General features: G+C 36.1%; 1 protein-coding gene across 50 annotated transcripts in view; it reads left to right on the top strand.

The window, feature by feature from the left end:
* The window catches only part of PTPRD (protein tyrosine phosphatase receptor type D), a 2,079,533-nt gene that overhangs the window by 1,771,991 nt on the left and 280,888 nt on the right, over positions 1-26,654 (top strand). For all 50 annotated transcript variants that reach the window (XM_070590645.1, XM_070590643.1, XM_070590639.1 and 47 more), the window contains 2 exons: positions 11,038-11,183; positions 14,379-14,520. In XM_070590645.1, the coding sequence (XP_070446746.1) occupies positions 11,038-11,183; positions 14,379-14,520 (288 nt within the window). The remainder of the gene's footprint in view (positions 1-11,037; positions 11,184-14,378; positions 14,521-26,654) is intronic.

Genomic DNA, 26,654 nt, shown 5'->3' with positions numbered 1-26,654 from the left:
TGTTTATCCATTATGTGTCTATATACTTATTAACACAGGGTAATATACCTTAAAATAAAACATTGAGTACCAAGGAAATATTTTTAAATAATGAAATTTTCAAATGCTTCATCAATGGCAACATTTAAAAATCATAATATTATTTATTTAGAAGATAAGTTTAATTATGGACCTTCTTTAGGAAATGCTATCATATGTATGATAACAGTCTATGTTTTATAATTAACATTGCCCTTGTAATAAAAATCTCAGGCAGCTCATTTTTCATGATACTCTATTCTAGACAAAACATTTTTGTAGCATATCAAAACAACAAATCTATAGAGATGCTATTTTGTCTATAAACAAGGTTTTCCTATTGTAATGCTTCTCAATTTCTCTAGTAAATACATTTGAACGTCATTTTGTAATCTTTTACGACTCACTGAAAGTGTACACATGTGCATGGACATTCACCCCTTCCAAGTTATAGCTATTTGGGGATATTTGGGAATAGTTTAGCTACTTTCATTTCCCAAAGTACTTTGCTAACTTACCAGTGTGAAATTGATAGATGAAAAATTGTGGTCAATTTATTCCTGGAAGATGGATCTATCTTACGAGAAATGATCCAGGCTTTTGCCAGTTGTGTTAACACCTCGCTTTGGTTGGAAGGCAGGATGGAACCAACAATTCATGTTGGCTCAAGGCCCTTCATCACTTACCATGACATCAGTAGATCTCTTTGTGGAATTGCTTTGTTACTGGTGTCTAAAGGGATCCATTATAGCATATCGTTCTAGTTCCTCTCAAAAAAATAATCAAACAAAATTCACATAGCTGATATATTGGAAATTTCTTAGAGGAGAAGTAAGAGGATCAATATTCTGCAGTTCAGTAACATAAAATTCCGAAAAAGATGGGTAAAAATGCCAAAGATGGCATTGTTTTGTCTTTTTTCTTTTCTTTGTTTGCCACTTCAATTATATCTGCTCTCATGTTCCTTTTCAAATAAGCCAATTACCTTTCCTGTGTGATCCAATTTGCAGGTACATGATAAGCAGCAGGTTAGAGTGAAGAATAAATGATTACTATTAATGATCAGCACATCTGATGTGATAAATTATGATTAATGAGAAAATTAGCAGTGAATGATGTAAATGACTCTGCTTTGAAAAGTAACTCTACGAAAAGATGCGGAAGGGTCGGGAGAGTTTCTTTCGTACGACACAGTGTCTGTGTTAAATAGCTTTGTGAGTAGATTACCATTTAGGGGAAATATGAAAAAAGCCAATGAATATTGTGTCATTTGCCTACATCTTTACTGAATGAGCCTGGGAGATTACATGACTTTTCGTGTGTTTCAGTGTAAGGGACTTTATCACTCTATTGAACAAAAACGGATGCACAGTTTGTGCATTTTGAATGCATAAATAGGTAGTAAGCAAACTCGGACGCTGAAAGTGGAAAATGTTGAGTGAATATCCAAATGGTGCTGCTGATAACATGTTTTCATTAAGAATGCATGACTCCAGCATAAGGAATGGCAAGAATGGCTTCACAGATTGTGTCTAAGAGTGATTCAGGACCACTGGCACGCCTTTCTGAAATTTATGTCACTAAACCAGTGGTTACTGTGAGTGTCTTATACCAAAACAGATGGCAAGACTCACTAAGCATGTCAATAGTTCAGAGAAATTTTATGGCCCAGACACAGTGACTGTAGGGGTCATAATATCCCATGGCTCTATGTTAAATAAAAAGTTATGGTGGTGAGACTGTACAACTTTTATTGCTGTAAGACAAGTGTTTATGACCAAGGTATTAATATATCTTGAAACAAGACAAATTAGAAATTTATTTAATCACTGTAAACTGACTACTTCATTTGGAGTACCATCTCTACAAGATTTTTGAAAAAGAATTTGGAAGTCTAAAATGGACTTGAATGTCTTGACCTTTTTAAGTTGAAAATTATTTTCTACAGCATTTAAGTAGTACTTTCTGTAGTTTCATTTTATGGGTGTTTTTTCTTCCTCCTTTTCCTCTTTCTTCATTGGTCTATAAATATTCACCACTATTTCTCCTACACTCTGTTGTCCTAAGGAGAAACGGAAAAGGCAGGATTTGAGGAGTATTTGAAGATGATTTTTTTTTGAGGGGTGGATTATCCAGTTTTCTCCTCAAATTTTGGGCTTTATCAATGGTCTAGGCCACCGGATACTCTGACGTGTATTTCTGCTGTGAATATGTGAGTTATTTTTTAGCATGATTTGTTAAAATGTATAAGAAGCCTTAAAATGGATAGTTTTTTGATGCACTAATTTTACTTATAGGGAGATATCATACATATTGAAACTTTAGATGTAAGAACGAATCACATTTGGGATTACATATATGTCTAAAGATGTAATTATAAGAATAATCATTGAAGCACTTTTTTATAATACTGAAAATTGGAAACAACATAAATGTTTAACAGGACATTACAATATGTCCATATGTTTTATAATATAAAAATGATATTCAGTTTAAATACTTAATGACAAAAAAGATATTCAAAATATATTTTAAGTAAAATGTAGGCTATACAATAACAGTACAGTATAATTTCTTTTTTTGTAAAAACTATTATATGTATAATAAGCATAGAAGAGTTCTCAAAAGTTCTCAAGGTGATAACCATTAGAATGCTTTAAAATTGGTCTTGGGGCCAGCCCGGTGGCGCAGTGGTTAAGTGCACACATTCTGCTTTGGCGGTCCGGGGTTCGCTGGTTTGGATCCTAGATGCACACATGGCACCACTTGGCAAGCCATGTGGTGGTAGGCATCCTGGATATAAAGTGGAGGAAGATGGGCATGGATGTTAGCTCAGGGCCAGTCTTCCTCAGCAAAAAGAGGAGGATTGGCAGCAGATGTTAGCTCAGGGCTAATCTTCCTCAAAAAAAAAACAAAAGAATAAAATTCATCTTAATTTATTTACGTTTCCTAATTTACATATAATATATACAAGCAGAACAATAAAGTCATTTTACTTGAAAATAACAAGCACAAAAAGAGGCAGAGAGGATGCAAGTTCTGTGGTAACAGTGGAGGGGAATGATATTCATAAAAGAGCTGAGATCCATTGCATTACATTATATTTCATCTGAATTCCTCCTACAGTAGAGACATGAATCTGGGATTTGGCTATCCTATATTTTGCCATCTTAAGGCCTGGTATGGATCCATTAGTCTCTCACCATGTCGCATCAGTGTTTTGCAGTGTCAGTGACTTACATAACATTTGCATTCCACAGCTAATTTATCAAGCTATAAGCAAATGTGATTCAAATAGAGGCACAGTAATCATATTTACAATATTATTATCCATTCTAAATATTCAAAAGCTTATAGCCAAGGATTAGAGAGTATAGCACCTTGGAGAGCCTTTTATCAAGTCTGTGTATGCAGTGAACACCTACTATGTGCTGGGTGTGATTAGGAGTTACCGGACTTCAGAGATGAAAGGGTCACAAATGCTTTTCTCAAGCTTCAGTTTATGTGAAAGGTGACAAATACATATCCATAAAACAACTAAAATAAAATACAAGCTGTTCTAACTCATAAGAGAGATAGAAAGTGTGATGAGAGAGTGAAAAGGATGGTGGATTTCATCCAGATGGTGAGTTAAAAGAAAGCTTCAAGATATTTTAATTTGGGATTGAAAAATGGGTAAATACTGTAAATTCAGAAACGGAGGAGAAGGCATTTTGTGCCAGAGAACAGTACATACCAGGGCATCGAGGCAGGAAATTTTAGGTCTTGATGGGCAATAGCAGAAACATTTTGGGAGACTGGGTTGGCAGCAGCTCTGAAAGACCTTAAAGACCAAACAAAATTTCTGGTTTTATTTGGCAGCAATAAGCTATTAAAGGTTGTTTGTTTGTTTGAGTAAAAAAGAGCTTAATCATCGATACATTTTTTAAAAACCCTCAAAGAACAAAAAGGGAAAGGAAAGGAAAGATGGACAATAATGTGTAATGTTGATTGCAATGATAAAAACCTGAACTGAAGGTGACTGTATGGGAAGGAACAGATAGCCTGATATCATTGAGTGATTCTCAATCCTGGCTGAATATTGGAATCTTCTGGAAATTAATTACCTAGCCCCACCCACTGATTTTCTATTTTAATTCGTCTGGACTGTGGTCTAAGAACCTATAGGTTTTTGTTTTTGTTTTTGCTTTTAGGCTCCCAAGTGATTCTAATGTCCAGCATAAAAAAGAGAATTATAGCCGTTGTTATTGGATATGAAAAGACAAGAGTGAGACATATTAGAAACAGAATTGATAGGAGTTAATAACTGAATAGTAGTAGGGTAAAGGAGAAGAAGACAAAAAGAGGGAGGCTTCAATGCTGGGTGGTCTGGGGGAATGAGAGTGCCACAAACAGAAATGGAAACTTAGTAAGAAGAGTGGGGCTGGGAAGGCAGATGGCATGGTGTGTTTTCAACATAATTATTTTGAGGTGCTGCTAGGTAATCTTTCTGGTGGTTGGAAATAAGGACCAGGCATTGAGGAAAAGTTCAAGGGGGAGATCTCTTTTCATTAAATCCAATTTCTTCTTCCTGTTTTCCTTTCTTCCCTCCATTTTTCCTTCTCTCCCTTTCCCCCCTTCCTTTCTGTCAAAGTACATATTACTCTTTTGCCAATTAAATATTGATAGTTATACAGAGGCGTGTCTATTTATTCAATGGAGGAAGCTTTAGTAGCCGTTTTCAAAGAATTGAGAGTTGGAACCTTAATAAAATTAATGGTGTAGACGTGCATAGAATATGTCATTGAAATGCCTTGAAAAGGAAGAGAGTAAATTGATAAGTAAATGTTAAGAACTATAGTGGTGTTCTCTTTTTCCATCATGAACAAATTGAAGGTATACATAGAATAATACAACAATATTTCTACCATATGAAACTTGGACCTTATGTAATTTGTTTATGAATTTTGTGGCTTTGATTGTTGTCTGTTGACCAGGCATCATAGTTAATTTATCCCTGATTCCAGTTAGCTTCTGGGAATTAGGAGAACTCCCATAGGCAGCATATTCTGGGTGAACATTCTCTCTTAATTAGTGAAAAATAATTGCTGTAATATAGCGCAAAGTGTTTACCAAACCCTTGAGAAAACAGTCAGTATACATTTTATAGTTAACTAAAACAGATTTGAAAATATACGGTAAATTGAGTTATACCATTTTGTCTGTGTGGCGTCTTTGTAGCTTTCCATCCTCTGATTTGGCACTGTAAACACGTCAGGACGTGACAATTAGCTCAGAAGTCCATGACTCACTCTTAACCTCAGTGAGCCTTCCTTCCGTTCTTTTTCCCTTTTCTTCCTCTTTCCTTATTTCTTTCCAAGTTTCTATAGTATCATAAAGCTTTCTGTAATTCTATAAAATAGGAGTAATGGTATCATCTTGCAGGACTATGGAAAACATTTAATATAAGACATTTAAAACAGCTAGTCCAGTGCGTGGAATTCACTAAAGGGTAGTTATTTCTTTATCCCATTTTGAAGTATAATGCTCCTTAAATCAAATTTTAAGGTTAAAAGGTTGTTTTGGGAGTTGTGTTAAAAAGAAAACACCATAGATGACTCAAAAAAAGTGTGTTTGACTTTGAAGGTCTATCCTGGCTGTAGATGTCAGAGGTGGCCCTCTTGAGATCCATGTGATAGGATAGACGTCCCCACAGGCTCCAGTTTATGCAGAACATCTACGATAGAAACCAGTCCAGTCTGCTGTCTGTCCCACGATTCTGGTCCTCCTCATGGTTATACCTCAACTTTGGGACCTCCCTCTTCCGTCATGGGCCCCTGCAGTTGTACTGCTGTCTCCTGACTGCACTCCTACCCATTCAAAATCAAACGAATCATAACAGAAAATCCATCAGCTACACAAACTCTGGTCACTTTCTGTGTTTGGGGCAGTGGCAATAGAGTGCATCGTGGCTGGAAGGAATGTAAAACCCTGTGACAACAGCTCTTCTCCCCTTAAACCTTCAGACCTGGCCAATTACCCTTAGAATCACCACTAAGTCACCTGGTAAACTCTGCATTACTCACCCAACCACAGAAGCCCTGTTCCTGAGCTTCCCTTCAGAGCCTTGCCCTGATACTTTCAGAGAAAGAAGGATCAGAGATGGCCTCAGGTGACAGTCTCATAAATTCTGCAGACACCTTTTAGGGAGGAGACAGGTTGCTAAAGACAGAACTTCCTGCATGTTCTTACTGAACATTCTCTCATCTTCTCCCTTAATATCATTTAATAGCATTATTAACCATCCCCTTTCAAAAGATTTTAAGTGCATTATTATCACAAATATCCCTTTAAAACAAAACTGTCCATTTAAGGAAATGATAATCAGCTGAAAGAAACAAAGCCAATTAGTTACGTGCTGTTAGTTTTGTTCCCCATGTGACATATTTCCTTGATGTCTGCAGAAGCGGCTTGTTGATTAGAATTAAATTAGACAAATGGCACCCTCATTTCTTTTCTTTACTTGTGTAGCGTGTGGTCCTTTCTTTGAATCTGTTTTAAGTGATTCTCAATTGGCCAATCAAGTTACTGCAAACCTGAGTGGTCATCTTAACCTGTAAGAATTTCTCCTAAGTTCCTTTCTTCCATGGATATTACTAGTGGATTTCAGTGATTCTCCTCCATTAATGTCTAGCTTTACTTAATGTAATGTACTAAAGGGAGAATTTCATTCTCCAGAGAGCAGTTTCTTAAGGATGGTCAAAGGCAGTTTGCTGGTCTTGCTTGGTTCTGTCCCCAAATTTAATAACCAGAAGTGCTCATTGGGCTTACCACCTTGTCTTCAGAGAGCCTAGCAACTGGAAACCTGATATGGCATCAAAATAGTACAATCATTACATGTAAAGTTACTGTACATTGGTTACACTTTAAGAAACAATCTAACCTCTTGGAAGCAAAAATCAATCAGCAGCCTGTGTCTCCTCTTGAGCAGTGTAGGAAATAATAGTCTGCTGGATTCCTGGAGCTACTGTCTGCTTTATGAATGCATCCTGAGAATGCACAGTCTTTGAGCATGGCAGATACATTCTAGAGTATCAGCCATGACTCTGTTCTGACTCATATGCACGTTTAGCTTCTCTATTTTCCATTTAGAAAATAGACTTTCTGAGTCCAGCAGTATTTTGACCTCCACAGTGCCCAGCGTTAGTTTAATAAAAGGTCATACTCCTCACTTGTCAAAACCAGCTTGAGCAGAAATGCATTTTGCAAACCTCAGTGCTGGCAGCCTTAGGTGGATAGCAATGACAGTTAGCTACAATAATGGAAGGACACTTATCTAAATACTAGTGACTATAAAGTTATAATGTCTTTCTCTCCATTTTTAAACTCTTGATATTTCCTTTTTTCTTAGACCAAATGTCATATCAAGGGCTGTATCTCATGGGATAAAAACAGGAATTTTCATTATTCAGACCTGCGGCTGTGCTACTGCCTAACTTTTTAATAGACATGTTTGTTTTATGCTTTTATGTGGATTCTCTTCCCTTTCTTCCCATCTTTACAGCATGACTTAAATTTGGGCAGTCTCCATTACAAAAGAAGGCAGAGGATTCATTTAGTTTCTTTTATCAAGCTGAGATAGAGAGAAGAGGAAGTGGGTGCTGTGTACTGTTATACTCCTCTGAGAATAAAGATTTTTACTTGCCTCGAGCATTTGTTGGAGTTATTAACTTTAGGCTTCTCTCTACCTCATATCTTTTCTTTGGCTGGCTGCCTAGTATTGACAGTATCAGTCGTAGAGTTTGACCAGCCAAGATGATTATTTATGTAACAAACATACTACTGAAAGGATTTTACTATATTGTCTAGAATCTTCACTTTGTATCATAGAATTATGGCATTTATCCTTTCTGTGGCTTGGATTTTGTGGGTAAACGTAGAAAAATTGACATCAGATCCCATAAGAAAGTCATGATTTCTTGTTTGTGAAGGCCAATGTCTTTCATATTTAAAAAGAAAAACCCAAATAAATAAAAAAGCTCTGCATATAAGCACTTGAAATGCCTTTCTTTTTAACACTGTGTAATCAGTTTCATTGTCTTGTTTTCAAAGAATAAACTGAAGGACTCTTTTCAGGGTGCTTTTTTGAAGAATACTGAGTCACTACACTAGTAGTTAGTAGGATTGAGAAAAACAGTTTCAGATCTGGAACAAATTCTAATTGCTTTCTGTAATAAATTTCCCACAGTTCAGTAGGTTAAGTCTATTACCTAACTTCATCTTCAGAAATAAAACCCTTACAGAAGCATCCAGTGGTCATGTCTTCGACAGATGCTTATATGTCTCCATATTAGCATGAATACGTCAAGTTATGACCAGAAAATGAAGATAGATGGGAAACACACCTGAACATTGGAACTGTAGTAACATCCCTTCCCTGAGAATATGGCGATTTGCCTTCTTTGCTTTCTGTTTAAAGATAAGATGTCTATGTTTAATAATAATTTGACTTTTTAGTGTCCCCACACACCTTAAGGAAGCACTTGCCCAGGTAGTCATGCTTATTTGCAGGTTGTCAGAATCTCCAAATTTCCTTCATTCTTTGGGGGTGAAAAATAGGATTCTATCCCCTAAAAAAAAATCCCAGTGTAGCAATAATGGCATGCTACATTCTAGGTTTATTTAATTTGTAATTAGTATGTAGTCATTTTATATGATAGCCCTTTACCCCGTTCACAAATTCTTGCAAGAAATTTCAAAACAGACCTTAAATGGGAAGCTGGGTTGTTAACATTGATTTTCATTCACGGTTGACAATTTTTAAGCTACGGACTTCAAAAAAGGTGGTACCTAAAAATAACGGTATTGTAGCATTTAATATACCAGTGCAATACATTTTATTTTTCAGAGAAATACCCTAGGAATTTTAATTACATAATTATGATTTACCTATTAAATGCTGACAAGTGTGTGGTTATTATTAATTTACCTTGTTTGCAAGAGCAAAATGAAAACAAAACCTTCTAATATCTTTTTTGTTTGTTTTGTTTCCAGAAAAGTGACATTAAAGTGCAGTGATTTTTATTCCTCTCACTTGTTAGTCAATTTCAACTCGTTTTAAGTACTTCCCAGGGTACTGATAATCATCTAGTTTGTGCTGCTACCCAGAGATTCTGCAGAATGTGATATCTAGCAAGCTTGTTAGATCCCACCTTCTTTCTTAATATTTCTGAACAAACAGGAACTGTGTTCTCGCAGTTCCACTCTCCCCAAGCTGAATTTGCTGATGAAGTGGGGCTTCATTCTCCAACATGAGCATTGCCAAGTTGCCTTTCTTCTCCATCCTTTGCTCATCGTGGGAATGATACACTAAGCTAGAAAACCTTAAAACTGAAAGGGATCTCTGCAGAATAATTTATTTCACATCTCATATTTTTATAGTTAAGAAACAGGAAAGTTAAGCAATCTTTTCCCCAAGATGATACATCTACACAGTGGCAGAGGGAAGATGGGATTCTGGCTTCCTTGCCTCCAGGAAAACCAAGATGAGAGTCAAAACACAACATCAGGCCAACAGGAGCATCACGTGGTAATCATGAAAACAAGGCAGAGAAATAGTGGTGATGAACAAACAGTGATGAACTTTATTTTCTTCTTTCTTAGAATCTAAGGATTGTTTTCAAAACTAGTATTAGCTATAGTTACTTAAAACATTTATCAATGACATCTAACTGAAAAGGTAGGAGAAAGGAGAAAATTTGGAATAGGGATAAGAACATAGAACATAAAATGGAGAATTAAATACTTTTGAGTTTTAAAAATTTTCCAACTATAGCATAATTGTAAAAACTCAAGGATGCGAGAAAAATGTAAAGATGTAGGGAAATTAATTAAAGTGCCTCTTCCCAAACTACCGTCATTAGTGTTTCAGCATATTTTGTCCCATCTTTTTTTTTTGATGCATTTTTCTTCATTATCTGATATCCCTCATATAATTTTGTAAGGTGCTTTTGTGGCTTATCATTGAGTTATAAGTGTCTCTCATGTCATATTATGAAAACTTTCTAAATATAACATTTCCTGTTAGTATGACATTTCATCATTATGCTATGGTTTATTTCACCAACTCCTGTATTATTTGATATTTAGGTTATTATAATCTTTGCTAAGTAAATGACGTGATGAATATCTTTGTGTATGAATATGTATCTACGGTTCCTATAATTCCCATATGATGGACTTTTAGGTGCGGAAATACAAGATGGGTAATAAGTTGGTTTGTAAGAGGGGGCTGAGTGTCAGGAGTATTTAATGGAGATGGAGGACATTTACAAAGCTTCCACTTCTCGCCTTTCCTTAGGGATCTTTAAGTCTCCATCTTTCTTAGAAATTCTTTTCTTTGCTGTGACTTTGGAGACTTCTTGTTCCTTTTTTTTAATGCAAATTGTGAAGTTAAGTTTCAAGTAAGGCAGCACACAATCTCTGGGTTAGAGTCACTTTACCATTTTTCCCTATTTCTTGTCTCTTGCCAAACCTTCTAATTCAGGGCTATATTTCTTGTCTCTTTAAAATTTCCTAGAATTTCTCTTAAATGTCACTAATTTTCATAGCTTAGCAGTGGCAGTGCTGCTCTCTGGCAGTGTCCTGATAGCGGCATCAAAGCAAAGAGCTAAAATTTTACTCACTTTGATTGATGAGCTCATTTTGTTACAGAGGACAAATTGGAATTTTTTTTAATACTGGTAATAAAAATTAATGTGTGATGTTGCTTTTCGGATGTTATTGGATCTCTGCCTTAATACAGATTTTGGCAATAAAAGCACTAGCAGATAACTTGACCAGAAGTTACCTCCTTCCCTTTAAACTACCTTCAAAAGTAAAAGATGCTTTCCTAATTTTGCAGTCCTAGTACATTTATGTATGTACGTATGTATTGGCAGAAATGGGGTTGAAGGCTGTGGAGGGAACAGTGGCAGTGAGGTAATAGTTTATGTGTTCAGTTTTCCATCTAATTGAGTTGTTTATTTCTTTTTATTTCAGCACCTCCGAGGTTTACACGAACTCCCGTTGACCAGACAGGGGTCTCTGGCGGAGTTGCCTCTTTCATTTGCCAAGCTACAGGAGACCCAAGACCTAAAATTGTCTGGAACAAAAAAGGAAAAAAAGTCAGCAATCAGAGATTTGAGGTATTAGGTCCATTGTTCTGTTTCTCTGGGGGAGGAATGTAATTGCTGTGTCTTTGGTTTGTATGTTACTTGCTTGTTTTACTCTGATATAAAGTGTTAATCGCTGGGATATGACATTTTTTATGTTGCATGTGATGGAAAACTTAACTCTAGGGTGCTTTTTTAACAAAGGGCATTTGGGGATTCAGGTGACTGACTTTTGTCTCTACTTGTACCAGGGCTCAAATAGTTTTCCTAGCATGCATCTGTTAGCCTCATCTTCAGACCGCTTCCCCTTAAAGTTGCAAGATGGAGTCTCTTATTCTCCCGTGACCAAGTCTAGAGGATGAGTGAGAGCTTCCTATCCCATCGGCTCTATTGAGTTGCATGCTTGTCCCTGAAGCAATCTGTCTGAACAGGGGAATGACGCAGGCTTCCTAATTGAAGTTAATCAGCATCTCCCTCTCTTGCTTTGAGTGAGATCAGTTCTGTCCAACCTCAATGGCTTGGAATGAGGGAGCAGTGTTTTCCTAAAGGGAATTCAAGCTCCTGTTAACAGAAAGAAGGGGAATGGATACTGGGCAGCAAATGAAGTTGTCCACTACGCCTTATGTCTGTATTTTGCAAGTAGCATGAAGTAGCATGAGAAATTTGATCCAGTGTGTTAGTGTGAAGTTCTACACTGGAAGAAACTTACCTAACTGGGTTGATATTAGAGTTAAGCCTATTAAAAAAATTATTTTCTTTAATCAAGAAAGCTCAGTGCGTTAAAGATGATGAAACATAACTCACAGATTTTTTGGTTATTTGTGAGGAGTCTTATGGTTTAGAAATTTGCTCACTCTGGAGAGGAAAAATAGATGATAAGCTACATGGAGAAAGATTGGAAACAGCACAGAATATCATGCTGGTAATTTAAGAAATGAAGAAGATAGCTGGATTCTTACAGGGTACTAAGACCTCCAGTCTGCCCCAAATTAAAAACTCACTTCCTCTTACCTGAGTTTGTAATCTACTTCATAGCTTAATTCAAAATTTGGCAAATTAAAGACAACTCTTAGTTAAAAGAAACATAGCAACTGCAAAATTCAGAACGGTTTGATTTTGCTAATTTTTCACCAGTTCTTACAGAGCAATAAATGATCCAAATAGGTAAAGAACCTGATTAACCACACTGGTGAAAATTGAAATCTGGACTATAGTTTGCAAATGATAAATTTAAAATTATGTTTGTTTGAAAATCAAATACCTACAGTGATTTAAAAATAAGCAAAAAGGATATCTTAAATAATCTTTGGGAAATATTTCCTACATCATGTAGAAAATGATGTATGTGTATATCTTTGTTGCACGTTTTTTTTTAGTTTGAATGAAATTGAATTTTTTTGTCCAGGAGGAGTTTGACATCATGCTTGCTAGTGATGATGGCTTCTTGAGAAAATCTTGTAACAGAGATTAAATTATAATAGTAAACATTTCAAAGCATGAGCTCTGCTCAGTATATAATTCCTACTGAGAGTCATATAAACACGTCCAGGGAAAATTAATTAGTTTTACATAAATTGCCTACATCAAATGGTCTTGAGTCTTGGATTGGGTCTTTGCTATCTGTCACAGTGTGTGTATATTCTTTTGGTCTCACTATTTTATAGGGCTCATGAGAACAGTGGCTGACACTGATTTTGTTCTCTCTTCTACCTCCAGTGCTGAATACAGTGTCTGGCCTAGAGTAGGTAAATAGTCAATAGTGGATATTCAATAGGCTTTTCAAGTTGGAGATTACAACACCACCTTGTAATGTGTGGTATAGTTTTTGTTGTAAGAGGATAGCTCTAAATCTAGGAAATAGTTCAGACATGAAAATTCAATGATGTAACAATTAATCAAAATTTAAATGGATTTTAAAGATGTTTAAATCTTTCTCTACATTAATCCACAGGATGCTCATAAATAATTTTTCTTAAATTATTGCATATTTGACAAAGATTCCAGTAACTATGAAGCTTTTCTCTCCCAAGATGCATAGTAGATTCATTCTAAAATGTATGCTTAGTAGAGTTGACAATAAATTGTGGTGCACTGAGAAGTGGGACATTTTGGCAATTGTTGTGAATTTAAAAGATAAATGGAATGCAGAAAGGACTTAAAGTGGATGTAACGTGTTTTAAAAACATTCAGTCTCTTTCTTCCATATATTGACGTATGCACACTCATGTACAAAATCTGGGATTGAGCATCCCATAAATGTATTTATAAGGCATTTCAAAATATTCACAATTTAGGCACATGGAAGTATTATTCACAAGCAAATGCAAAAAAAAAAAAAAAAAGCCAGCACAGCATTTCAGTTAGCAGCTTAAAGAACGTAGCATAATTACGGAAAAGACAAGTAGAGGACTCCACAGTTTTGTACACATATTTATCAATATCATCATCGTCTCTTTTTAAAAGGAGTGCTTGAATTAGCTGACAAATACCTAGGATTGCTAAACTGTTTCAAAGTAGAGTTCATAATGAGAGTGAATTCAAGCTTACTGTTTAGGACATTAATTTTCTGCCTGGTGAAGCAAGCCTCCGTTTTACAGCAAAAATGCCCTAAAAATGCAGAAAATGCTAAGCTAGAACAAATACTGGAATGATTTATGACAAAATTAATGCACGCCATCAAGCTCTTGGGTTGTGAAAGCCGTCTCGTTGGCTGCGTAAGTGCTAGATTTATGCAGTTTCTCTTCATGGTTCGCTCATCTATACTGTTCAGGATGAGACACTTTCAACCAGAAGAGCTATCTGTGGTGGCATACATTATTTCTTCCCCTTACAGTCCAACTCTTGAATGGATCTGTATGTGCATATGTGCTGTCAGAAACAGAATAATTTGAGAAGTTTATCCATCATAGCGGCAAACTTAACAGGATCAAATTGCCCTACATACATATACTAGAAGATTTTCATGAGTAAAGCTTGCATGGTTTTCAGTAGAGACTAGAAATCTATATTTTTGCATATGTAGTTTCATGTCTTTCCCTTTGTTCAGAAGAAGATTCATTAAATTAGACCAAATGTTCTGTTTCACAACTGTATCAAAATTCAGTCTCAAAATGCTGTGGAGTTTACTCTGAGCCTGATGGCTGGCTCACCATTGCACTCACTAAGAGGTTTAGCTGAGAGGTAGACGATTGTAACAACACCTGTGACAGCTATTGTTTCCTCTAATAGGTAATAGAGTTTGACGATGGATCTGGATCAGTTCTCAGAATACAACCCTTACGGACTCCGAGGGATGAGGCCATTTATGAATGTGTGGCCTCCAATAACGTGGGAGAAATAAGTGTATCCACCAGACTCACAGTTTTGCGTGGTAAGGACTCAAATGCCATGTTGTTGCTTGTGTCATTGTTGAAGTCTCTATGTCAGGTGTTCTTTTGTAGGACCATTGAAAAGACAAGCATTGTCATGACACTTTAATGGGAAACTAATTGAAATAAAATGTTTGTAAGGGTCAAACTTTTAAACAAACAGTGAGAGCCTTCTCTCCTGTGTCTTGAAAAATGCTAATGAAGGAGAGAGAAGAAAATCCCAAGAAATTCTGATTTCAAATGTTAGATAGTAGTTTGGTTTTTGGTAGCAAACCTGGAAAAGAAATAGGGTATGCTACTCTTTTGCATGTTAATATTACTCGTGTATGGATTTTTAATACTGAGGTCAGCAACTACTGTCTTACAAATTACCAAAGCTGACACTGATGTTTGCAAAGTTAAAGGAACATCCTCTACATAAAGATGAGTTCCTCTGAAGGAGAGGAATCAAGAACAAGACAGACACCTTTCTTCTTTCTGTCAAAAAATGTGTTATTTCAGTCTTTTATATTTTTAGAGCTAACATCTGTTGATGCAAAGTTAATGGAAATGGTATGTCCCCTTCCGTGTTTCTGGCTATGTGGCTTATGCAATTTGACCAAAGCATGGGATGACCTGCCAGATCTCCTGGAGAGTGTGTCTACTTTCTAGACTTCCTTTAGAATGACAGTACCAGAGAATAAAGGCTAGTGGTTTGTGATATTCTGTTGTATATGTCTAATTTAGTCTTTTGAGTGGAGATAAGAACATTGCCTGATTTGGCTTACCTAGTAGTTGACATTTCCAGACAAGCACTTCTGTGCCTTTATCTCTTTCTTATGCATTCTTTTATTTCTTTGTTTTATTTTGTTTTGAACTTCATTTTGCTTGATTCCAGGACTTAGGAGAATAGACATTCTTATAATGGGAATTTCTATTCCCTAAAATGAAGGGAATTGAAAAGAAGAGGTCAATATTTAGTAATCACAGAGGAACATATATAGATTAAGAACATTTCTCCTCCATTCCATTTTTCTCCATTGAGGGATGTATTTACTTTGTATGTTTTATAAAATCAAAAACATCTCCTTCTAGGTCTATTTAGTACCAAAATTAATTAGTTAATTCAAGAAGCCTAGAAAATGAGATTATTTACATATGCCTCCAAAAATGTGTTTTAAATAATAAAAATGTCTAACTAAGTCTTAGAGAAAATATTGACCAACTGGATAGAAATCTTTTAAATACATGTAACAGAATTCTGCTTAAAGACAAGTCAGATTTGAGCTATCTTTCTGGCCATTATGACAAACTAGTTCATACAGGAAGTTCTCTCTTCCTCTGTAAAAACACAGAGATATTATAAAATTTCTGAAAATAATATTAAATGCGTGGTTAGGCTTGCAAACAAGAAAGAGAGATTTCTAGGTGCTAAAAACAAAGAGAGAATCTCCAGAGAAAAGACAATTTGAATCTTATAAACCCAAGATGATAACGGAATGGGCAATATGCTTTAGGGCTGGAGTTTTAACTCTCCAGCAGGACCCAGGCATATATAAAATAAGATGGGAGTAAGAGGAGGCAGATCAGCTTTCTGCATAAAGATGAGACTTCTAGCGCTATTCCTATAGTGCGATACTCAGAACCTAGAAGCTAACATAAAAGCTGGTCGGAAACAGTGAATTTCATAGAATGTGGAATAGGCAGCTATGTAAACATTTACCCCACAGAGGCATTCCCACAGTGCAGGGCATATGACCCCAGATTAGGTCATTCATATCAAATGGGCTCATGAGTACTAATTCTAGAAGTGTGAAAGCCAGTTCGAACCCATGAGGGACGGTAAGCTCCAATGAGATTAGAAATCATAGTCTGTGAACTACAGATAATTGAACCATATGAATGGAGTTTAAAATAAATGTGTTTTAAATATTTGAAAAAGTAAAGGGAGGAATAAAATCTGTCAGGCAAGAATAGGTGTTAGAAAAAAAAGAGCAGACAGGAGTTAGAAGGCAGCTTTTAGAACTGAAAGGAACCTTAGAGACTGTGTTTATACATACTATCATGTGTATTACAAAAAGTATGTATATATGTGAATATACGTACATATTCACATAAACTTAGATAAAAGATCTGAACATTGTAGAATCATTTTTTAAGGTCTTCCCATCTAAAGCAAAATCAGACTCACCTGTTGATCTTCTTTTAAAATTTTAATCTTTATTCACCTAGTTTACAACTAATGCTATTATGTAGAAAGTGTATTACAGAGGTACAATAAAATGAAATTTATCACAAACTTTTTGGGTTATTTTTTGCCTTCTGAATTCCTTAAACAAACCCCTTAAAAGGAAGCAATGGCAGTCATTTTGGCTTGATTTAATCTTTATGCATTTGATGAAGACATTAACAAAAAGTTGGAGGAAATATCACTTTACTTAGACGTTCATATGGATTTATGATTTCGTGCCTCCCAGCTCACTAGGGTTTCCCCGACTCATCTTCTTTTATCTGACTAGTCCCTGCATAAAACAAATGCATTTGAAATTTTAATATGATCTTGACTTTCTATGTGAATATCTGTCATACTTAAGTATATTTGTATGAAAATTTATGATTCCAGTAAAGTAGTTAAACTTTATTTTTCTAAAGACTATGTTTAGCAAGTTTGGAAATGTTTCATGAGAAAAACTCAAAGGTATTTTGGATAATGGAAAAATAGTCTAAACATAACCTTAAAATAGAATACTTTCATATCTCCTTGTAGGATGAAATACATGGGGCTGGGAACTATGTTTATTTCCTAGAGTTACCTCTATATAACTGCTGATAATTCTATTAATAATAATGTGTTAAAAATATTCCAATGCTAAAGTGACATTCGTAGTACATGAACATTGTGAGCAGTTAACTAAAGGAATGTGAAAAGTTTCATACCACGCTTGATGAGATTTGTGCCCATTGTAAATTCGCTTTCTTTTGGAAATCCTGTCGGCAGACGCTTAAGCTCTCTGCTTTGCGGTAGATGGAGACCACTCTACATGTGCACCCAGTGGCCCTCATCAGATGCCCGTCTTGTTCACATGGGTCACTTACTTTTCCCCTACTTTGTTGACAATGCCAAAAATGTGCCAACTGTCACACTGGGTTTGGTCTAAGTGGACTGGATGGAGATCACTAATTTATTTCACACAAGCTACTAGAGAACCTAATTAATTAGAGTTTTAAACATCTGACCTGTGTGGCTCGTGCAGAAGACGTTGAAATAATACTCTGCCCATCCATGTGCATTGAAGGGGATATTTCAGAGACAGCTTTCCCGCTGTAGCTCATTTCAAATTACCCTAGCTCTGAAAAACTGTTTTCATAAGGAAGGATAACTATAAGCTCGGGTTGAATGTGTCCTGGAATGAGATATTTGGGCAATTACGTCTATACACTGTAGACTGTAGTTCACAGAAGTAGTGGGAGAAGGGGGAGTTGAATGCGATATTTATAGCCTCTAGGTCATTTTTAAAATTTGTTCGGTTGCCCTGCTGTGGAAACACAAGCAAATACCAGCTCCCTAGTTTTATAGAACTTTGGGAGGCTGACAATATGTGTCATACACGTCTCCCTCCTGAAAGAACTTTAAGTGAAGCCCACAGATCTCACTGAGAGTTTATTAAGGACTGCGCTTTACCTACTTGTAGAATTCTGCTAAGGACTTTGGTTTAGATATTAGGCTTTCTGTGAGGAGCAAGCACAGGACCAAAGAGGGCGTTTTAAGAGGGATCATCATCCAGATGAAACTAGCTCTTTCTGAATCTTTGGTTCACTGGCCACATTTCTTCCTGAACAAAGATATGAGGAGAAAAACAGAAATTTATGTAATGATAACTGAGGATGAAAATATCAGCCACTGGGCAGGGAAAATGAGATATCATCATCCATAGTCTTTTCTTTCTCATAAGAGTCCAGGACCACCTGCTGGCTTCAGGCAAGTGGGAAGACATCAAGAATCCTTTCTTCTTGCTCACATAATTCCTCTTCTCTAAGAGAAAATTCTAGAAAAATTTGATCAACTTTTCTCTAATTGTCTGACTAAATGTCATGTTTCTTGAATTTTTTTGTCATCTAAAACAGCATGTAATATGTTGTGTTTTTTTAAACTTAGTAGGTTGTTTTCAGAAACTTACCTGTTCCCAAATAGCACTGCCCCCCAAACCATCACCAGCACTACCACAACAAAACAGGGTATAATATATAACATCATTGCTTTTATCTGCTTATAGGAAACTAGCTTGTCATTAGAACATATCCAAAGTACAATTATTGTCTAAAAAAGCTAGCTGATCAAATATGAGACACGTCAGTTACCTAGTTTAGCAGATGTATTTTATGACCTGATACTTGTGCTTGAGTATCTGCTCCACGTATAAATACTTCGTATTGTATGAATGATCGACCGCTATCAAGACATAACACAGTGTAGAAAGGACCCAAGTCTAGGTCTCAGGTAATTTGAGTTTTAACTCTGGCTCTGTCCCAAATAGCTGTAGCACCTTGAGCAAATGTATTAACTTCCCATTTTTTTTGTTTGTTTGTTTGCCTCATTTGCCCAGGAAAGGCATTGGAGTCGTGATCACTCAGATCACTTATGTCTAGCTTTCTATCATTCAGTGACATCCCTGTTTCAGCAAGTCATTTTTGGCAAGATGGAAAAATATGCTCCCTGAAGGTGACTGTTACTGAGATAGTAAAACACACAGTGAGTAGTTGGATGAGACAGAGAAGGCGTTTCATTGGGACATGGAGAGAAATGTTTGCATAATATGTCTGTTTCAAAAAATGTAAGCCATTATAGCAGTTGTTAAAAAAAAAACACAGCAACTTTTACAATCTTTCAGAGAGAAGGCAGTCGACTCTCCGCCATTGTGCAGTACCCTGTGATCAGAATTAGCATGTTCATTACAGTCTCATTTTATTAATGCCTCTTTTTGAAGATGAACACAGTTGTCCCCGCTGTGAAAATGGTACTTTGCCGTTTATGTTATAAAGTGGTCTCGGCTGGGGATCCAGGGTAGGAACATTAAAGAACAAAGCACAGCTGCTTGACTGTCACACAAAAGGATTTTTATGAAAGACTGGAACAAAAGGAAGGGTGGCCAACACAGAACAAACTTGCTGACAATTCTGGTACTGAGTGAAGATTACTTGCAAAGCCTTATAAAATGGTTGAGTCCTTGGAATAAATGGATACCGACATGATAGAGCCTTTTTGTGTGCTGCATTTCTATGCTGAAAAAGGTGGTGGTGGGCAGAGCCATATAAATAAACAGAAACCTTGACTTTTGATCGTGTAATCTTTGGTACTTTTAACAATTCTTTACGTATCAGTGTTCAGAAGGCAGGAGCCCACGTGGACAGTTCCACAGAGACTGTAGTCAGGAGAGACATTAAAACTGATAATGATTGGGAGAAAGTGCAGGTGTGGGCTGAGGCTATTTGTATTTCCTTGATCCATCTTTTAAGGACCATTGTGTTGGCAAGGCATGCTGCTTTCTTTGAATCGTTATTACTTGTTTTTCCACACTGGGGTTGTGTCTTAAAAGGGTTCAGAGAGAATGTGGGCAATTGTAAATCATTGCATTTAAGTGAGAAGAATTTTATTCTTTTGACTTCATAATATAATAGTAGTTTTAATAATTTTGAAATGAATATTGTGTCACGTGAGTGTTTACTGTTGATTGACTTGTTAATGGAGCCATAGAAATGTCAAGCTGGAATTTGGTGTTTACGTAGCCCAATCCCTTATTTTTGATGTTAGAAACAAAGGTCCTGAGAATTTGAAATGATTTCTTTCTTGGTCATACAACTAAGATTTCCTCTGGGTTTTACCTAGTCAGAAATGATCCCTGCTGTATTATGTTGTGACAATGTCTTCTAGCCCTTTAGATATTTACTTTTGATGTATAGGACATTGTCCTGGAAGAATTCTGCTAGCTGACCAACCATAGACAGGCATGATGTGAAAGAAAATAGTGTTAATGCGCTATGGTGTGCAAAGTGTGGAAAAATCCTACCTGTTGATGCTTCATGGGAGGGAGGACACCTCTGAGTGAAGGTGTAAAGAACCTGTAGGATTTTATCAGGCAGAGCTGGTGTGAGGGAGTGTCAAGGATAGAGGAATCTTCATGAAGTTAGTTGCACGGGAAAGAAACTGCTGCTTATTTGGTGGTGGGTATGGGTGGTATATTAATCAGTTTTCTCCAGAGAATGGAACCAATAGGAGACACATATATATATCTCTCTCAAATTATATGTAAATATTTTATTAAATATATGTTTTATTTATTTATTTATTTATTTGTTTGTTATAAGAAATCAGCTCATGCTATTAAGGAGGCTGATAACTCCCAAGATCTTTAGGGTTAGTCGGCAAGCTGGAGACCCAGAAGAGCTGATAGTGTAGTTCCAGTTCAAGTCTGATGGCTTTAGAACCAAGAGAGCTAATGTTTCAGTTTGAGTCTAAAGGCAGTGAAAAGCCAGTGTCCCAGTTTGAAGGCAATCAGGCTGGAGGAATTCTCTATTTTAAGGGAGGGTCATCCTTTTTGTTCTATTCATGCCCTCAATCGATTGGGTGAGGCCCACCACATTAGAGAAGGCAATCTGCTCTACTTGGTCTACGGATTTAAGTGTTATTCTCATCCAAAAACACCCTCACAGTCAGAACCACCACAAGGTTTGAGCAAAGATCTGGATACCTCCTGGCCCAGTGAAGTATGAGGTTGGGGCATGCTTCATTGGCTAAGGAGATTGGGCTACACAAGCAGAAAATCATGTGACTAAGTTAATGTAGACCAATCTCTATATGAGCTGAAATTTGCGAAGAGCTTTACTAAAATACTTAAAGTGATGTGGCAAACAATTCATTGTCCTTTATACATGATCGATGTTTATACTTTAAAACTGGATATTTAGGTGACTTTCATTGATCAACTTTGAACAACTTTAAAAAATTTAATTTCCTGGCCTTCACAATTAGTTTTCTTTTAAGCTACTAATTAAGACGTAGTTTTAAAAGTTGTACATGCATAGTTTATTGACATTTAGGGCATAGATAAACCAAATGCCTCATCTAGGGTTTAATTATCAAAATCCTAATTACATGTCTCCTTAGAAGAGCAAGTAACTGATTTTATTCTATTAAAAAAACAATGACTTATGAGTTAATGCCACATTAAACACAAGTATGATGACATACATCCTAGTATTCTTAATATATTTTATTAAAGATAACAGGAAAATTTACAGACTATCTTATCTGTGATCTTCCTAAATGAGCTTGTGTTTTAATTTACCTCTCAAAACTTTACATACCCTTCTTTTTTGTATTTGTAAACTTTATCCTTTATTTTGGACATCACCCTTGCATTAAATATATGTTATTTTCACCTTTAACACAGTGGATTTTTTTCTCACTAATAGATTTTGGCCACAGTGTAGCCCTATTAAATTTTCTCTCACATGTCTGATGATGTGTGTGTTCAGGAGATAAATCTGATCTCAGTTTGGGTTTCCCCAGAAGCAATCCTACATTTTTTAGAGTGTAACACCAAAAGAGCTATTTAAAACAATGGAACCGTGTGTCATGAGTGAGACTAACAAATTGATATTAACAGTTTTCAGATATTTTCTACCCTTTTATGTTGGCATGGGCACTTCTTTTTGTTTCTTTGTATATTTGTTTAATTCTATGAGTATCAGATCTAGTATTTATCAGACAATTAGAAAGTGAAATATGGTAGAAAAGACTTGATGACTTTTAATAAAGTTAGTTATTAATTATATATACACTGTATAGCTAAACCAAAAATTCTGTTGGGAAGGTATATTTGCATTTATGCATATATGTTTTATACATTCAATGTATATATAGTGTGTGTGTATGAATTGTTTAATTTGCTTCATAGCATTTTCCACTCTGAAATTATACTCTTTATTTCTTGAAACTTTTATTTTATTTACTTTTGTGCTTTTGTATATAAGCTCCATTACAATTTTCTCTGGCCTAGAAATGTTGCTAGCATTTACTGGGCAACCAACACAAATTTGTGGAATGAATGTCTGCATATAAAGAGGGATATATAGATATGGTTATGTAAACACAGACGATGCAAGTAAGAGACCATTTGAGCAGGAATTAATCTCACTTTACATATAATGGATAAAAGTGATCCTGATTTCAACGGCCATTGTAGGATGACGAGTGTGACTGAGAGCCAGATAAAATGGGCACTACAAAGAGAGATGGTGAAACAGAGGGAACCACAATGGAAACAGAATATTCTTTGATATATTCTTAGATAGACTTGGATTCATATCTATAGTCCACTGTTTCTAACCTGTGTGGATTTAGATGCATTACTTAAGTCTGAACTTGAAGCTCCTCATCTTTGGACTGGAGGATTACTTAGCTACCTTTTAGGGTTGTTTTTGGAAATTAATGGCATATGTGTGTAAAGCATGTGGCACAGTGACTCAAATATAAAAGTTGCTGAAAAATGTTAATTTCTTTCCTTCTCCCTTCATCATCCCTTTGAAGCTGAGCTATTTCAGCCCTCTTGCCCCTCCTGAATATCCAGCATCTAGAATAGTGCCTGGCACATAATAATTCAATAAATGTTCATTAATTGAATGAATGGCTATGGCGATGTGAGAGGAGGGTCGAAAATCCTGGAGAAGAAATTTTCTGTGGCTTACAAAACATTGCTTAGTCCAAAGGACTGAAAATCAGCTTTTCACATGGAAATGAGAAAATGAGTGTCTGAAAATATACATGTATTACCAAGATTTTTGGAATGACTGCAGGTCATTTATTGGTGCAATGCTCTCTAACATGCAATACCAAGAATTTTAGCTTCTTTTTGCCCCTCTCTTATGCTTGTGCTTAATGTTGTGTTCACACACATTTCCATGGTCTTCAGGATACTTGCACATTAGGACCAGGTAGTCAATTGCTTGAAGTGCCTAGGTCAAACTGAGGTCAGACTTAAAATATGATTTCTGTTCTATTGCATCTGGACCATCCTAGGTCACAGAATAGATAAAAACATATAATTGGTTTTTAATGTCTATGAAAATGCAACATCATTAGTTATATGTATTAGAAGAAGCAGGAAAATCTCATATACTGTTTCAACATTTAAAGAGAAATAGAAAAGGATTTTTTTTTTGGTTTTTGTTTTTGTCTTTTAGATTATTTATGCTATCACCTTTGGTGTAGGAGGTTATAGAAGATGTGATTACAAGTTCAGATTCTACCAACAGATAGATCTGAGTTCAAATACTGACTCCACTATTTGCTTTGTGGCTATGTGCACATTTCTTAAACTCTCTAAGCTTCAGCTTCTTTACCTGGCAGATGGAGATAATACAAAAACCTACTTCCTAAACTTGAGAGGATGATTACAAGAGATGATCCACGTAAAACTTTTAGCAAAGTGCCAGGCAGTCACTCAGTAAGTGTGAGTTGTTGTGGTGGATATCATCATCCTCACCTATGTTATTACTACCAGCACTAGTATTATAATTATCAAAATTAATTTTAAATTATTTTTATTAAAGGGCACTGCCATATTTGTGAAGCAGAAGTTTCTGGCACAGGCAGAACCATTTTTCAAAGACTAGGAAGATACACACTTTTATAGTTATTAGGTCAGGCTGCCTTGTTCACTAGGTAGTCCTGTGGTCCAGATGCATGAGCCACCATTTGGCTACTGCAGATTCCACAAAGTATTTGAAATTTGAATATCGTTCTATCATAAGTGACTGAGGAGTGTACTTAGGAGAAAATGAGATGAAGCTTTTCTTTTATCCTAAACAGAGTTATCTCTACGCTTACTGTAGAAGTTTCATGAGGGTAAGGCTCTGTTTTGGTCAACATTGAGCGCACGGTGCAGTACTTGACACGTTATAAGTTTTCAGGAAATATTTCTTGATTGGTGAACGAGTGATAAGTTTAATGAAGAGTTTTATAAATATTATTTCTTCCAGAACTACTTCACTTAAGGTTTTCTTTTGAAAAATCAGAAATAACAGAAAATGTTGCTTCCACATCTAGGATAAACACACAGTGCTTGAGAAGCAATTTGTATTAATTCATGAATTTATTCATTTAATCATATGGTTCTTCCTATGCCAGGGATTGTGCTGAGTTTTTGAAATAAAAAGATGGAAGACATTACCACCACGTGCCTTCAAGGAGGCTACAATCTCCTTTTGACAAGAAACCATACTTTTGGTTCAAATGAAAAGGCGTATACATATATACTGTGCTTGGGGATAATGAAGTCTGGTTTTAGAAGTGTGCTCATAGTAATTCAGCTTACACTTTTCTAAGCTAGTACTTGCGAAAGAGCTTCTGTCTCGAGTATTCCATCAATATGCCAGTAAGGTTTGTTGAAATGTAAAATGTATTTAACATATGAAGCCTCAACTGACAGAAAAATTAAACATCTTTTTTTTTAATGAGTGAAAAAGTTCTGAGAGAAAATTATATTTCATTTGTAGGAAGATTTGGGATATACTTTGCTTGGATTTTGAGAGAATATGATACAATAAAAAAAACTAGTAATTATCTTCAAAGTAATATTCCCATTTGTTTCTCTCCTAAATAACAGTACAAGGAATTTTTATTGCTGCTCTTACTGTTTTTTATGACTCCTTTTTGCTCTAGGTGGAGATGACACAGTGTATGTAAATATGAAATGATTTTTTAAAAAGTATACTAATAAAATACCTTAACACATCTTCTCCATCTGAAGATTTCACTAAACAAAATTGATTTTTATAATAAAATATTTATTTAAAAAGAATGAGAATTTAGGTGTTTTTACCCTTGAGGAAAAGCCATCAGCATATACTCCAAAACAGGAACATTCTTAGATATGTTACTTCGTAAGGCCTAATGACTTGGCTAGAGCCTAAAGAGCCTTCTGTTTACACTTGGGTTTTGTGCCTGTCATTATATCTTATGATGATGGATGTGAATTTCCAGGTATCACCAAAGCCTGTGTAAACTGGCGTCAAGTGCTCTAGCTGACTGACTGGGGTATTCTAGTCTTCATTCCCTATCAATGTGTTTAAAGTATGGTTCTGATAACTTAAAAACAAAGAAAAAATGTTGATGTGATATGTTTTAAACAAGCCTGGCTAACTACATGCAAACAGCATTGATTAAGCTCAGGGGCCACTCTTCTTGTGTCCTCCCGGGATGAAGCCTTGGTCAAAGACCCTAACCAAACCATTGCGTATTCTGGTGCCAGAAAATCGATATGGGAATGGTGGAGGGGAGGTGATCTTGTTTGGAGTTGAGGTTGAGAGAGATTTATCCCGCATCTAAGGAGGCTTCAGTGTCAAGGTCCTCACTTGCATGGTGCTTTCCAAAGCCCTAAGAGGGCCCAGTAGTATGTTCTGTTGATTATATGTTTTTTCCTAAAATTTGCAAAAGTAGTATTTCTGCATTCATTTTCAGAAAGTAGGCCTCTAAAATTTCATAAGCTTAAGACTACAAAATCTAGCTCTACTGCTGAGATAAAACCAAGGGAAAGAAGATCTACATTCTATTTCATATATGATTGATTAAAAAAAGTTACTTGTCCAAATCAAAGCATGGATATGAGGGGGCAGCCCAGTGGCACAGTGGTTAAGTTCATACGTTCTGCTTCTGGGTGGCCTGAGGTTCACAGGTTCAGATCCCGGGTGCGGACATGGCACTGCTTGGCACACCATGCTGTGGCAGGTGTTCCACATATAAAGTAGAGGAAGATGAGCATGGATGTTAGCTCAGGGCCAGGCTTCCTCAGCAAAAAGAGGAGGATTGGCAGTAGTTAGCTCAGGGCTAATCTTCCTCAAAAAAAAAAGCATGGATATGAGTCTCACTGGGGGCAGGTGTGTGTCTTTCCTGATTCACCTTCCATTGATTAGCACAGACTTAAAAGGACTTTGCACATTGTTTATAATTCTGAGCCCCTAAATTTATGGAGAATATCTTAGCTTTGTTTTTTTCCTCTTCTGTTTGACAGACAGTAGTAGTCATGTAATGAACACAGACTGTTCTCTCCAGGATAGTTGTGCACTTTTCACAAGGATTCTCCCCGTGAACTGAATTTTA

The sequence above is a fragment of the Equus przewalskii genome, chromosome 22 (assembly GCF_037783145.1).
Source record: "Equus przewalskii isolate Varuska chromosome 22, EquPr2, whole genome shotgun sequence".
NCBI lineage: Eukaryota > Metazoa > Chordata > Mammalia > Perissodactyla > Equidae > Equus > Equus przewalskii.
The sequence above is the reverse complement of the archived record's forward strand: the minus strand, read 5'-3'. Positions and strand labels throughout refer to the sequence as shown.